The sequence below is a fragment of the Oncorhynchus gorbuscha genome, unplaced genomic scaffold, assembly GCF_021184085.1.
Source record: "Oncorhynchus gorbuscha isolate QuinsamMale2020 ecotype Even-year unplaced genomic scaffold, OgorEven_v1.0 Un_scaffold_7773, whole genome shotgun sequence".
Taxonomy (NCBI): Eukaryota; Metazoa; Chordata; class Actinopteri; order Salmoniformes; family Salmonidae; genus Oncorhynchus; species Oncorhynchus gorbuscha.
The window spans coordinates 1-16,522 of NW_025751093.1; the positions used below are offsets into that span (position 1 = coordinate 1).

Below are 16,522 nucleotides of genomic sequence, written 5' to 3' on the forward strand. Positions count from 1 at the left end.
ATGATATTGTTATGTGTTTTCATATAGTTGATGATATTGTTATGTGTTCATATAGTTGATGATATTGTTATGTGTGTTCATATAGTTGATGATATTGTTATATGTTGTGATTTCATATATAGTTGATGATATTGTTATGTGTGTTCATATAGTTGATGATATTTCTGGTGGACAGTGTTATATTGTCCTACTCCCCTTAAAATGTTTTTGATATTAATTAGATGCATGGGGTGAATTTGTTCTGTGCCCATCTGTGTGCCCCAGGGTGATCACTCCAACACTATCTAGAATCTAAAACGGTTCTTTGGCTGTCCCCATAGGAGAACCCTTTGTAGAACCCTTTGGGTTCCATGAAGAACCATTTTCACAGAGGTTTCTACATGGAAGCCAGAAGGGTTCTACCTGGAACCCAAAAGCGTCTCCTATGGGGACAGACGGAGGACCTGTTTGGAACCCTTTCGTCTAAGAGTGTACTGTATCATAGGTCTATAGACCAGGGTGATCTCCTACTGTATCATAGGTCTATAGACCAGGGTGATCTCCTACTGTATCATAGGTCTATAGACCAGGGTGATCTCCTACTGTATCATAGGTCTATAGACCAGGGTGATCTCCTACTGTATCTGTATCCAGGGTGATCTCCTAGGTCTATAGACCAGGGTGATCTCCTACTGTATCATAGGTCTATAGACTTGTCTTCTCAAAACAGGCTTATAACACAACAAGCAACAAACAAACATTTTCTCTTTCTAATCTGCTGTTAATGCTTTTCACTCAGGAAGGTTTGTTGTGTGAAAGAGACAAATAAATATTGTGGAGAGACTAACAACAACTTACACTTCCTCAAAACAGGTTGTGTGTGTTCATTAGTGCCCACCGTAACAAAACAACAGAAACCGTTTAGGTCACATTGTACAGCATTTAGAGAACTGTTTATGTTTTATGCAACATTTTAAAACTGTTGTCTGTGGAGTAAACTAATGAATACAACCCAGGTTGTAGTCTACGACTCGGCATGTTGATACCTGCCTGATGCTGAAACCTGAACGTAGCCTGAGGGGTAAACTATGATACTAGCTAGATATACTGGTTTTCTAAAGTTAGCCAACTTCAGTTAGCTTCACATTCCAGCTCAGGCCTCACCCATCAGAATATACAGAGCGCTAGTCAACAGGAATGTTCTGGTTGTGAATTCAGGCTACAAGGTGAGAATCCTGCCAGGGATTATTGTAAAGTGTGTAGAGACATTAAATGTATGGTGTTATTTTAGTATAGTGAAGTAAAACACTCCTAACAGTAGATACATTAAATGTATGGTGTAATGTTAGTATAGTGAAGTAAAACACTCCTAACAGTAGATAAATTAAATGTATGGTGTTATTTTAGTATAGTGAAGTAAAACACTCCTAACAGTAGATACATTAAATGTATGGTGTAATGTTAGTATAGTGAAGTAAAACACTCCTAACAGTAGATACATTAAATGTGGTGTTATTTTATGTGAAGTAAAACACTCCTAACAGTAGATACATTAAATGTATGGTGTAATGTTAGTATAGTGAATGTAAAACACTCCTAACAGTAGATAAATTAAATGTATGGTGTAATGTTAGTATAGTGAAGTAAAACACTCCTAACAGTAGATAAATTAAATGTATGGTGTAATGTTAGTATAGTGAATGGAAGTAAAACACTCCTAACAGTAGATAAATTAAATGTATGGTGTAATGTTAGTATAGTGAATGACAGTAAAACACTCCTAACAGTAGATAAATTAAATGTATGGTGTAATGTTAGTATAGTGAATGACAGTAAAACACTCCTAAGTAGATAAATTAAATGTATGGTGTAATGTTAGTATAGGGAAGTAAAACACTCCTAACAGTAGATAAATTAAATGTATGGTGTAATGTTAGTATAGTGAATGACAGTAAAACACTCCTAACAGTAGATAAATTAAATGTATGGTGTAATGTTAGTATAGGGAAGTAAAACACTCCTAACAGTAGATAAATTAAATGTATGGTGTAATGTTAGTATAGGGAAGTAAAACACTCCTAACAGTAGATAAATTAAATGTATGGTGTAATGTTAGTATAGTGAATGACAGTACAACACTCCTAACAGTAGATAAATTAAATGTATGGTGTAATGTTAGTATAGTGAATGACAGTAAAACACTCCTAACAGTAGATACATTAAATGTATGGTGTAATGTTAGTATAGTGAATGACAGTAAAACACTCCTAACAGTCTACTTCTACTGAGACAGGTTGGTGTCAGTTTAATCATACAACATGGAGCTGACTGGACGTGGTCAAGTCAAATTCAATATATCAATATTCATATATTATAGTTCTACATTTAACATTTCATATGGTAATGTAATTGTATCATAGTTCCTCTATAGTGTAGTGATCCTCTACATTTCATATGATAATGTAATTGTATCATAGTTCCTCTATAGTGTAGTGACCCTCTACATTTCATGTGATAATGTAATTGTATCATAGTTCCTCTATAGTGTAGTGATCCTCACTATATGAGCCACGTCACAATTTCAACCAAGTTATCCAATTGATGCCAATGGTGCGATGCGTAAGGTTATTCACCTTTAACACATGCAACCTGGGTTCACTTCCCTGCCCCGCTGTTTGCTACATTGGTGTCTGAGACATGCTTTTGTGTGAGCCAGGTAACAATTCCCACCATGTGGGTTAACCCTATTGGTGCAATACGTAGGGTGTTGACCTCCCTGCCCGCTGTTTTCAACTATATTAACAGCACAGGCTGCTTGTAGGGTGTTGACCTCCCTGCCCGCTGTTTTCAACTATATTAACATCACAGGCTGCCTGTAGGGTGTTGACCTCCCTGCCTGCTGTTTTCAACTATATTAACAGCACAGGCTGCCTGTAGGGTGTTTACCTCCCTGCCTGCTGTTTTCAACTATATTAACATCACAGGCTGCCTGCAGGGTGTTGATCTCCCTGTCCACTGTTTTCAACTATATTAACATCACAGGCTGCCTGTAGGGTGTTGACCTCCCTGCCTGCTGTTTTCAACTATATTAACATCACAGGCTGCCTGTAGGGTGTTGACCTCCCTGCCTGCTGTTTTCAACTATATTAACAGCACAGGCTGCCTGTAGGGTGTTGACCTCCCTGCCTGCTGTTTTCAACTATATTAACAGCACAGGCTGCCTGTAGGGTGTTGACCTCCCTGCCCGCTGTTTTCAACTATATTAACAGCACAGGCTGCCTGTAGGGTGTTGACCTCCCTGCCTGCTGTTTTCAACTATATTAACAGCACAGGCTGCCTGACATCCGTTGAACAAAGAGACACAATAATACGAGTGAAAGGATTTTAGGATAATATCAGTAAGTGTTGATTTAGAGTTGTCTTCTGGGTTCAGCCTTCTAGTTGCCTTCATCAACAGGTTGAAATGTAATAAATGACATCACAATGACATGTCCTCAGAGTTGGAAAGATCCTACATCTGTACCCATTATTTAACATGGTGACATGGTGCTGCTAGTGAAAGAAAACATTAAGAGACAGAATACAGGCGGTAGAGTTTGCACAAAGTTTACGAACAACAGTATATTGAACTAGGTAGAGTGAGCATAGAGCTAAAGGCTATAACCACGGGGAAGAAACTGTTCAGATTGGGGTCTATAACATCCAATCACTTAGGTTTACAGCAGCTGACAGTTGCAACTTCATTGCTAATAACTCAAACTTCCTTTTTCAGATAAAGACATAATCTCTGTACAGATGTAGGATCTGAATTTGATCACCCTGTTGCAGGAAAACTAAGGCTTCTGAAGTTTGTCATTTCCACTTTACACTTTAAAATGTTAATTATAATCCACATAATTTTTCTGCTTCAGTAAACTGTCTCAAATTAAGATCCTACATCTGTAGCAAAAGACCTGTCTTTCATGTGTTCTCCTTTGACCATTTGACATCTTTTATTTACTGTTGTTTAGGCTGGTTGAATGAGTTGCCTATGAAAGCTATTTCATCTGTAAGAAAACAGGCGTCTGCACCAGTGACTGTAAGTTATGTGATTTCCTCATGTGAAATTAAAAGAATGTTTGTAGCCTACGCAGTTATAAAATGGCTGTTGAAACTGTGGCACATATTTCTCAGTACATTAGAAGTCAGATAAATGTGTTGAGACGTAGGAAAGATGGGCAAACTCTCGTTGGTCTTGGCTTTCTACACACTATTATAAGGTTAGTCGATGTCAGACATTCAATAGTCAGAGGAGGTTTGAGTTATGATCACTTATCATGCTGACAAACCTGATGGTCTCTGTGAACTGATCTGAACAGGTTTAGACTGGTCATCTATGATATGTAGGTTATATACAGTACATTCTCTGTCCTGCTACTGGTAGGACTGTAACATTATGTGAACTGATCTGAACAGGTTTAGACTGGTCATCTATGATATGTAGGTTATAGCTGAGGTAGACCTTGATCTGCATATCACTAACAAACTGCTATTATACATTATAACCTAGACTACTTTACATAATATAACATCTACATATCACTAACAACCCACTACTATACATTATAACCTAGTCTACTTTACATAATATAACATATCACTAACAACCCACTACTATACATTATAACCTAGTCTACTTTACATAATATAACATCTACATATCACTAACAACCCACTACTGTACATTATAACCTAGTCTACTTTACATAATATAACATATCACTAACAACCCACTACTATACATTATAACCTAGCCTACTTTACATAATATAACATATCACTAACAACCCACTACTGTACATTATAACCTAGTCTACTTTACATAATATAACATATCACTAACAACCCACTACTATACATTATAACCTAGTCTACTTTACATAATATAACATCTACATATCACTAACAACCCACTATGATACATTATAACCTAGCCTACTTTACATAATATAACATATCACTAACAAACCGCTACTATACATTATAACCTAGTCTACTTTACATAATATAACACCTACATATCACTAACAACCCCATACTATACATTATAACCTAGTCTACTTTACATAATATAACATCTACATATCACTAACAAACGACTACTACATTATAACATTATAACCTAGTCTATAACTTTAACAAACAGTTAATATTGTTGCTGTACTGTCTAGAACTACCTTAACAAACAGTGACTTATTATTATTATTATTATTATTATTATTATTATTGTTGCTGTACTGTCTAGAACTACCTTAACAAACTCCCATTATTATTATTATTATTATTGTTGACTTATTATTATTATTATTATTATTATTATTATTATTATTATTGTGCCTTATTATTATTATTATTATTATTATTATTATTATTATTATTATTATTATTATTATTATTATTATTATTGTTGCTTATTATTATTATTATTATTATTATTATTATTATTATTATTATTATTATTATTATTGTTGCTGTACTGTCTATAACTACCTTAACAAACAGTGACTTATTATTATTATTATTATTATTGACAGTTACCATGGAGATGTCATTTCACAACTACATGAAAAATATAAATCAGGACTACATGTTCATGTGATGCATTAAATCACCTGACTGTTTGGATGTGTCTGTTAGTAAATGTTTTATTTCTAAGAGATAATGAATAAATGAGAACAATTGACATTCAAGAATTACTGTGTTAACCACAACCAACATGTTGTATCTCTGTTTAGTTGTCACTGTGTTAATAACCACAACCAACATGTTGGATCTCTGTTTAGTTGTCACTGTGTTAATAACCACAACCAACATGTTGGATCTCTGTTTAGTTGTCACTGTGTTAACCACAACCAACATGTTGGATCTCTGTTTAGTTGTCACTGTGTTAATAACCACAACCAACATGCTGGATCTCTGTTTAGTTGTCACTGTGTTAACCACAACCAACATGTTGGATCTCTGTTTAGTTGTCACTGTGTTAACCACAACCAACATGCTGGATCTCTGTTTAGTTGTCACTGTGTTAACCACAACCAACATGTTGGATCTCTGTTTAGTTGTCACTGTGTTAATAACCACAACCAACATGCTGGATCTCTGTTTAGTTGTCACTGTGTTAATAACCACAACCAACATGTTGGATCTCTGTTTAGTTGTTACTGTGTTAACCACAACCAACATGCTGGATCTCTGTTTAGTTGTCACTGTGTTAATAACCACAACCAACATGCTGGATCTCTGTTTAGTTGTCACTGTGTTAACCACAACCAACATGTTGGATCTCTGTTTAGTTGTCACTGTGTTAATAACCACAACCAACATGCTGGATCTCTGTTTAGTTGTCACTGTGTTAATAACCACAACCAACATGCTGGATCTCTGTTTAGTTGTCACTGTGTTAACCACAACCAACATGTTGTATCTCTGTTTAGTTGTCACTGTGTTAACCACAACCAACATGCTGGATCTCTGTTTAGTTGTCACTGTGTTAACCACAACCAACATGTTGGATCTCTGTTTAGTTGTCACTGTGTTAAACACAACCAACATGCTGGATCTCTGTTTAGTTGTCACTGTGTTAACCACAACCAACATGCTGGATCTCTGTTTAGTTGTCACTGTGTTAACCACAACCAACATGTTGGATCTCTGTTTAGTTGTCACTGTGTTAACCACAACCAACATGTTGGATCTCTGTTTAGTTGTCACTGTGTTAACCACAACCAACATGCTGGATCTCTGTTTAGTTGTCACTGTGTTAATAACCACAACCAACATGTTGGATCTCTGTTTAGTTGTCACTGTGTTAATAACCACAACCAACATGCTGGATCTCTGTTTAGTTGTCACTGTGTTAATAACCACAACCAACATGTTGGATCTCTGTTTAGTTGTCACTGTGTTAACCACAACCAACATGTTGGATCTCTGTTTAGTTGTCACTGTGTTAACCACAACCAACATGCTGGATCTCTGTTTAGTTGTCACTGTGTTAATAACCACAACCAACATGTTGGATCTCTGTTTAGTTGTCACTGTGTTAACCACAACCAACATGTTGGATCTCTGTTTAGTTGTCACTGTGTTAATAACCACAACCAACATGTTGGATCTCTGTTTAGTTGTCACTGTGTTAACCACAACCAACATGCTGGATCTCTGTTTAGTTGTCACTGTGTTAATAACCACAACCAACATGCTGGATCTCTGTTTAGTTGTCACTGTGTTAACCACAACCAACATGCTGGATCTCTGTTTAGTTGTCACTGTGTTAACCACAACCAACATGTTGGATCTCTGTTTAGTTGTCACTGTGTTAATAACCACAACCAACATGTTGGATCTCTGTTTAGTTGTCACTGTGTTAATAACCACAACCAACATGCTGGATCTCTGTTTAGTTGTCACTGTGTTAATAACCACAACCAACATGCTGGATCTCTGTTTAGTTGTCACTGTGTTAACCACAACCAACATGCTGGATCTCTGTTTAGTTGTCACTGTGTTAACCACAACCAACATGTTGGATCTCTGTTTAGTTGTCACTGTGTTAATAACCACAACCAACATGTTGGATCTCTGTTTAGTTGTCACTGTGTTAATAACCACAACCAACATGCTGGATCTCTGTTTAGTTGTCACTGTGTTAACCACAACCAACATGCTGGATCTCTGTTTAGTTGTCACTGTGTTAATAACCACAACCAACATGTTGGATCTCTGTTTAGTTGTCACTGTGTTAATAACCACAACCAACATGTTGGATCTCTGTTTAGTTGTCACTGTGTTAATAACCACAACCAACATGCTGGATCTCTGTTTAGTTGTCACTGTGTTAATAACCACAACCAACATGCTGGATCTCTGTTTAGTTGTCACTGTGTTAATAACCACAACCAACATGCTGGATCTCTGTTTAGTTGTCACTGTGTTAACCACAACCAACATGTTGGATCTCTGTTTAGTTGTCACTGTGTTAATAACCACAACCAACATGTTGGATCTCTGTTTAGTTGTCACTGTGTTAATAACCACAACCAACATGCTGGATCTCTGTTTAGTTGTCACTGTGTTAATAACCACAACCAACATGCTGGATCTCTGTTTAGTTGTCACTGTGTTAACCACAACCAACATGTTGGATCTCTGTTTAGTTGTCACTGTGTTAACCACAACCAACATGCTGGATCTCTGTTTAGTTGTCACTGTGTTAACCACAACCAACATGTTGGATCTCTGTTTAGTTGTCACTGTGTTAATAACCACAACCAACATGCTGGATCTCTGTTTAGTTGTCACTGTGTTAATAACCACAACCAACATGTTGGATCTCTGTTTAGTTGTCACTGTGTTAACCACAACCAACATGTTGGATCTCTGTTTAGTTGTCACTGTGTTAATAACCACAACCAACATGCTGGATCTCTGTTTAGTTGTCACTGTCAACATGTTGGATCTCTGTTTAGTTGTCACTGTGTTAACACAACCAACATGCTGGATCTCTGTTTAGTTGTCACTGTGTTAATAACCACAACCAACATGCTGGATCTCTGTTTAGTTGTCACTGTGTTAATGACCACAACCAACATGCTGGATCTCTGTTTAGTTGTCACTGTGTTAATAACCACAACCAACATGCTGGATCTCTGTTTAGTTGTCACTGTGTTAACCACAACCAACATGTTGGATCTCTGTTTAGTTGTCACTGTGTTAACCAACCACAACCAACATGCTGGATCTCTGTTTAGTTGTCACTGTGTTAACCACAACCAACATGTTGGATCTCTGTTTAGTTGTCACTGTGTTAATAACCACAACCAACATGCTGGATCTCTGTTTAGTTGTCACTGTGTTAACTGTTGGATCTCTGTTTAGTTGTCACTGTGTTAATAACCACAACCAACATGCTGGATCTCTGTTTAGTTGTCACTGTGTTAATGACCACAACCAACATGCTGGATCTCTGTTTAGTTGTCACTGTGTTAATAACCACAACCAACATGCTGGATCTCTGTTTAGTTGTCACTGTGTTAACCACAACCAACATGCTGGATCTCTGTTTAGTTGTCACTGTGTTAATAACCACAACCAACATGTTGTATCTCTGTTTAGTTGTCACTGTGTTAACCACAATCAACATGTTGGATCTCTGTTTAGGGGTCAGTGCTCTAAAATGAGTCTCTCTGGGGAGAGAGAGGAGGGGGGCCCTTCCTCTAAAATGAGTCTCTCTAGGGGACATGACACCAAAGCTAAGAGGTAAGATGACAATTGTTTGAAGAATTTATTAAGTTTATTTCCTAAATAAATAGCTATCTTAAGATGAATGCACTTACTGTAAAGCGTTCTGGATAAGAGCATCTGCTAAATCAGGGGTTCTCAATCCGGGGTCTGCGGAGGTACTGCAGGGGTTCTCAATCCGGGGTCTGTGGAGGTACTGCAGGGGTTCTCAATCCGGGGTCTGCGGAGGTACTGCAGGGGTTCTCAATCTGGGGTCTGCGGAGGTACTGCAGGGGTTCTCAATCCGGGGTCTGCAGAGGTACTGCAGGGGTTCTCAATCCGGGGTCTGTGGAGGTACTGCAGTGGTTCTCAATCCGGGGTCTCTGGAGGTACTGCAGGGGTTCTCAATCCGGGGTCAGTGGAGGTACTGCAGGGGTTCTCAATCTGGGGTCTGCGGAGGTACTGCAGGGGTTCTCAATCCGGGGTCAGTGGAGGTACTGCAGGGGTTCTCAATCCGGGGTCTGTGGAGGTACTGCAGGGGTTCTCAATCCGGGGTCTGTGGAGGTACTGCAGGGGTTCCACGGCACCCTGACTGTACTCGTTGCAATGTACAACTCTTCACACCCGTTTAACAACTCTAAATATCTTTGGCATAGTAGGTATCAAGTCCCTTGCCAATAATGTTGCCTACAACATTGCATACAATGTTCATTTTCATCAAACACATATTACGCGAGATAATTAAATATGGAAAGTTTATTAATATATGGAACCACTAAAAGTGATATATATTTTTGGGTTCAGTGAACCTGTAGAGTTCTGATAACCAAAAGGTTCCTGTTTTGAGGATGGGAACCCAGCAGCCCTCCAGTGGTCAGAACAAGTTCACCCATTTTTTCCAGCACCCGGCCCGGGATTCAAACCAGCCACCGTTCAGCCATAGGTCATATAACCACAGGTCCAACTCCTTAGCCGCTGGGTGAAAACCTGAGTTAATCTTCAGAAATAAGCCTGAATTAATCTGCCAAAATGAAGACAAAATGGTATGCAGACATACATGGTATTACTTGATATAGATAATTATTACACATAAATCATTGCCAAAAGCACAAGACATACTGTTGCATGTAGGTCTATATTATTTATGGGTTGATCACATAGAAATATAAAAACATTATTTGTGGGTAGGTAATTTAGGTAATGGGTAGGTAACTAGGTAATTTATACTCATTAGTGTAAAATGTCTTTATTCTCAGCACTTATACGACCAATTTTCTACTCTGAGACACTTTGTGTATATGGTCCCAGATCTCAAAATATTGTTATAAAAAAACTGAATGTTTGATCTCAAAACATTGTTATAATTTTGTAAAAATGTTTGTTAAACATAATAATAAAAAAATGAATATTACTAATGTAACCCACTGTAAAGACTGGGTTTAGGTTATTGTGTTGCACAGCTCATGTCCGCGTTCTGGAACTGTCCGCGTCCCCGTACAGAACTGTCCGCGTCCCCGTACAGAACTGTCCGCGTCCCCGTACAGAACTGTCCGCGTCCCCGTACAGAACTGTCCGCGTCCACGTTCGGTGTGGATATTGTCCGGTTACGCGCAGAGTGGACTGAGGTGATCTTGGGGAATATGACGGAGTTTGTTAGTGTTGAGACACCGAAGTTTATTGTTCAATTTGCTTTTTTCTTTACGGTGAGGGACAGTGTGAGTGTAGCCAGATCCTTTTCACTCTCTATCCTTGTTTCAATTTGTGTTTCACCGGATTCATCATCGAGACGAGGGACAGACGAACGACCTGCTAGCCAATCGGTACAGCTCGGTAAGCTAGCTAGCTACTCTACCAGCAGCATCCTAGTTATCCTAGCTAGTCGGTACAGCTCGGTAAGCTAGCTAGCTACTCTACCAGCAGCATCCTAGTTATCCTAGCTAGTCGGTACAGCTCGGTAAGCTAGCTAGCTACTCTACCAGCAGCATCCTAGTTACCATAGTTACTCTACCAGCAGCATCCTAGTTACCATAGCTACCACTACATCATCACCGGCTGTCTGCATTTCTTGTGGACCGATGGAGCTCCCCGGTTGTTTCTTCCACCTGTTAAATCCCGGTGAGGGCTTCTCCCTCTCTCGTTGACGGATGCTGGCCACCTCTGTCCGGTTCTCCTCTCTTCACTAGATGGACGGTAACTTTAGTGTTTAACCTCTCTGTGTTCAAGGACCGAACTTTTGAATATTATTTTCAGAGCGCCTCAATAGCAGGTATTGAACCCCAGGTAAATAATCACTAGTCAGAACCTCAACCTCAATATACATTCATTATAACATTCATCTTAATATCTGATATTGTGAGTAAACAACCCCGAGAGTGCGTCTTCCAGCCCTCCAATAAATTACATCATTCAACCCTCCCGGTTAGTAAATTTACCTCAACATGCCCCCGGAGAAGGCAGAGTAACGACACCAGCCTTTTAGCGGGGCTGACAGACTGACTACAACGCTCGCGACGATAAATTAATTTCGTCATTAAAAATGACACACTGCTCGCGCCATTAACTAACGTCTGGAAGTCAGTTATATTTGTGACGCAGTTCGCGCTGCATCTCCTCATTGGTTTATAGAAGCAGGTACCCACGCGCCATTAACTAACGTCTGGAAGTCAGTTCTATTTGTGAAACTCTTCTTATGTTTCCCCATCTGAGCTCAGAGTAGATGAGAGATGTAATGTTTGTCTCTGTTGTGTTGAAGCCCAATCAAGCAGGAGAGACCAGCCTCCCCTGTACCCAGCTGTGTGTCCATGAAGAGTGACTGGTCTATGGAACCTCCTATAGAGTTTAGAGAGGGAGACTTTTCTACTGAACAAAGGTAAGAAGAACTCATGGGTCCTGGTCAGTGAGTTAAACAACACTGTCTCTAGTCATTTCTCCTCCCATTTTCCCATTTATTGTTGTTGTTTTCATAATCCATAGGCTAATCATTTTGTCCATTTTCATAGTCCTAAAACAATATTAAACAAACACATCATTCCCTCCCTGTGTGTGTGTGTGTGTGAGTGTGTGTGTGTGTGTGTGTGTGTGTGTGTGTGTGTGTGTGTGTGTGTGTGTGTGTGTGTGTGTGTGTGTGTGTGTGTGTGTGTGTGTGTGTGTGTGTGTGTGTGTGTGTGTGTGCGCGCGCGTGCGTGTATGTGTGTGTGTGTGTGTGTACGTGTACTTCCTGGATGAGGAGATGTAATCTCATGTTTTGTCCACAGAAACCAACAGGAGAGATCAGAGTCAGAGATTCTCAGTGGTCAGTCTTCCCAGAGTCATCAAACAGACCTGGCCTCCATATTCAGTGTATGTGGTCCTGTTATGTACATTTGTTTTTGTTTACCTCAAGTAAAGTTGATCTGTCAATCATTCATTAATGTGTTGATGAGAAAGCATTTTGTCTCTTGCTTAACTTATTTACTTTATTTATTTCAGTTGCTTGAAGAGAAAATTATGACATTTGTGAAGAACGAGCTGAAGATGTTCAAGAGGATTCTTAGTCCAGAACTCCCAGAAGGCTTTGAGAGTCAGCAGCAGGATAAGGAAGTGGTGGATGCTGATGATGAGAAGCAGGAGAGCAATGCCAGAGAGGGGGCTCTGAAGATCACACTGCACATCCTGAGGAAAATGAACCAGAAGGAGCTTGCTGACACACTGGAGAAAAGTAAGATCTGTCTGCCTCATGTTGAATGATGTTTTATAACATTTAAAAAGCTGTAGCTAAAGTACAGCTAAAGTAGCTGTGTAATTCAATGATATTGTAGCAGCCTTAACACAACACCTAGTGACCTCATCAAGTAGCAGCAGGGATGTGTTGTGGTGATTAATTTAGAGAGAGAACATTAATAATACCATCAATAATACCAATAATAATATAATCAGTCACACCAGTCTGTAACGCATTATGAAAACATTTACACATTTATACAGTCAGTTTAGAGAATACATTATTATAATTTACAACTTTATAACAGTCCTTCAATACTGTAGGCATTAAAACAGACATAATATTAATATCCTCTGTTATTTCTAGATTCAGATGAGCTTGCTGTGATTTGCCAACGTGAACTCAAATCTAATCTAAAGAAGAAGTTTCAATGTATATTTGAGGGGATCGCTAAACAAGGAAACCCAACACTTCTCAATAAGATCTACACAGAGCTCTACATCACAGAGGGTGGAACAGGAGAGGTTAATAATGAACATGAGCTGAGACAGATTGAGACAACAACCAGGAAACAAGCAAGACCAGAGACTGCAATCAAATGTAACGACATCTTCAAACCCTTAACTGGACAAGACAAACCTATCAGAACTGTGCTGACAAAGGGAGTCGCTGGCATTGGAAAAACAGTCTCTGTGCAGAAGTTCATTCTGGACTGGGCTGAAGGAATAGCAAATCAGGATGTCCAATTTATATTTTCATTCCCTTTCCGGGAGCTGAATTTGATGAAAGAGGACAAACACACTTTCATTGAACTTCTCAATCACTTCTCAGTGGAAACCAAACAATCAGGAATCTCCATCTACAACAAGTACAAAGTTCTGTTCATCTTTGATGGTCTGGATGAGTGCCGACTGCCCCTAGACTTCCAGAAGAACAAGATCTGTTGTGACGTCACAGAGTCAACCTCAGTGGATGTTCTGCTGACAAATCTCATCAAGGGAAATCTGCTTCCCTCTGCTCTCCTCTGGATAACTACCCGACCTGCAGCAGCCAATAAGATCCCTTCATGGTGTGTTGACCAGGTGACAGAGGTACGAGGGTTCAATGACCCACAGAAGGAGGAGTACTTCAGGAAGAGATTCAGCGATGAGGACCTGGCCAGCAGAATCATCTCACACATAAAGACATCAAGGAGCCTCCACATCATGTGCCACGTTCCAGTCTTCTGTTGGATTTCTGCAACAGTCCTTGAACACATGCTGAAACATAAGAGAGAAGAGATGCCCAAGACTCTGACTGAGATGTACACACACCTTGTGGTGTTTCATACCAAACAGAAGAATGAAAAGTATCTTGGGAAAGAAGAGACAGGTCCACACTGGAATAAAGAGAGCATTCTGTCACTGGGAAAACTGGCTTTTCAACAGCTTGTGAAGGGCAATCTGATTTTCTATGAAGAAGAACTGAAAGAGGCTGGCATTGATGTCAATGAAGCCTCAGTGTACTCAGGATTGTGCACACAGCTCTTTAAAGAGGAATGTGGGCTGTACCAGGACAAGGTGTACTGCTTTGTTCATCTGAGCATTCAGGAGTTTCTGGCTGCTGTATATGTGTTCCTCTCATTCATCAACAACAATGAGAATCTAATTGACAAACCGCAAACAAAGTCCAATATATTTTCTTCAATGTTCAGAGACAAGACTGAAGTTACTGTCTACAAGAGTGCTGTGGATAAAGCCTTACAAAGTGAGACAGGAAACCTGGACCTGTTCCTCCGCTTCCTTCTGGGCCTCTCACTGGAGTCCAATCAGAAGCACTTACGAGGTCTACTGACGAAGTCAAGAAGCAGCTCACAGAGCCATGAAGAAACAGTCAAGTACATCAAGGAGAAGATCAGGGAGAATCCCTCTCCAGAGAGGAGCATCAATCTGTTCCACTGTCTGAATGAACTGAAGGACCATTCTCTAGTGGAGGAGATCCAAAGCTACCTGAGATCAGGAAGTCTCTCAAAACCCAACCTGTCACCTGCACAGTGGTCAGCTCTGGTCTTTGTGTTGCTGACTTCAGAAAAGGAGCTGGATGTGTTTGACCTGAAGAAATACTCCAGATCAGAGGAAGGTCTTCTGAGGCTGCTGCCAGTGGTCAAAGCCTCCAGAGCTGTTCTGTGAGTAAATAAAATGACATATAAGAACTAATCATCAGGAAGAAATATTCAGTTTAGAGAAAAATATGTATTATAATATGTATATAATATTATATTGAATAACATACTGAATCAATGCTTTTTTTTTAATAACATATTCAATAAATTAATGGATTTTCACATTAGTATAACAATATGACCATACAATTCTAGGAGACGGAAGATGAATCTATTTGTCGTTTGAGAGAATAAACCAAATGCATCTGCCATTGTCCTTCGACACTACTGGTGTTACATTAACAGTGTGTTTGTGAAGTCATGATGATCTCTTTGTCAGGCTGTCAGGCTGTGGAGTCACAGAGGAAGGCTGTGCTTCTCTGGTCTCAGCTCTGAGGTCAAACCCCTCACACCTGAGAGAGCTGGATCTGAGTAACAACGACCTGAAGGATTCAGGAGTGAAGCTGCTCTCTGCTGGACTGGGGAATCCCCACTGTAAACTGGAGACTCTGAGGTCAGTATTCCTGTAGTTGGTCAACAAGTGATAACTGTTCACCAGATCTATACATGTTTCTATATTTCATTTGAAAAAGTCACAATTACATGATGATCTCTTTGCAGGCTGTCAGGCTGTCTAGTCACAGAGGAAGGCTGTGCTTCTCTGGTCTCAGCTCTGGAGTCAAACCCCTCACACCTGAGAGAGCTGGACCTGAGCTACAATCACCCAGGAGACTCAGGAGTCAGACTGCTCTCTGCTGGACTGGAGGATCCACACTGCAGACTGGAGAAACTCAAGTATGTAGAGGGTTTATGTCAATGTTCATATCAGACATGTTTGACTTATCAGGCTGGTTACGACAAATATTCTGACCACCACTTGGACAAAGTTATGTATGTGTGTGTGTGTGTGTGTGTGTGTGAGTTAAGGTGTATCCCTCAATGACTGTCTGTTCTTCTGCTTACCGCTACAGTGTGGAACATGGTGGAGAGAACAGAATGAAACCTGGACTTAGAAAATGTGAGTGTTGACTGCTGTGAAGAATATGACTAAGAATAAGTCTTAATTCAAGTTAAGTCAAAGTCAAAGACCACCATCATTACTGACTTGGTCATATTAAATATCAGCTGTAGTTCTACAGAAGCAGAAATCAGGGACACCAAAGATTACAAAGAGTTGATTTGACTGTGTGTGTGTGTGTGTGTGTGTGTGTGTGTGTGTGTGTGTGTGTGTGTGTGTGTGTGTGTGTGTGTGTGTGTGTGTGTGTGTGTGTGTGTGTGTGTGTGTGTGTGTGTGTGTGTGTGTGTGTGTGTGTGTGTGTGTGTGTGTGTGTGTGTGTGTGTGTAATTAATGGGAATAAGTGTGTTTTATATTACCATACAGTATAACATATGATCATTTAACAAGTCTCAAGTTACCTTAACTTCTCCTTTTGATACCTAGAAAC

The 16,522-nt window shown here is 39.6% G+C and overlaps 1 protein-coding gene across 4 annotated transcripts; it reads left to right on the forward strand.

The window, feature by feature from the left end:
* Positions 1-1,176: 1,176 nt before the first annotated feature.
* On the forward strand, positions 1,177-16,352 carry LOC124029810 (NLR family CARD domain-containing protein 3-like). Of its 4 annotated transcripts, none has more exons than XM_046341389.1 (9): positions 1,177-1,205; positions 9,178-9,276; positions 11,990-12,106; positions 12,492-12,576; positions 12,706-12,934; positions 13,304-15,101; positions 15,418-15,591; positions 15,699-15,872; positions 16,049-16,352. In XM_046341389.1, the coding sequence occupies exons 2-9, from the start codon at positions 9,194-9,196 to the stop codon at positions 16,104-16,106; spliced, it is 2,718 nt and encodes a 905-aa protein (XP_046197345.1). In that variant the 5' UTR covers positions 1,177-1,205; positions 9,178-9,193; the 3' UTR covers positions 16,107-16,352. The 4 variants fall into 4 exon arrangements, with proteins under 4 accessions (XP_046197345.1, XP_046197347.1, XP_046197348.1 ...); XM_046341391.1 differs by having other exon boundaries at positions 13,310-15,101; XM_046341390.1 differs by lacking the exon at positions 1,177-1,205 and adding an exon at positions 4,015-4,057.
* Positions 16,353-16,522: the final 170 nt, after the last annotated feature.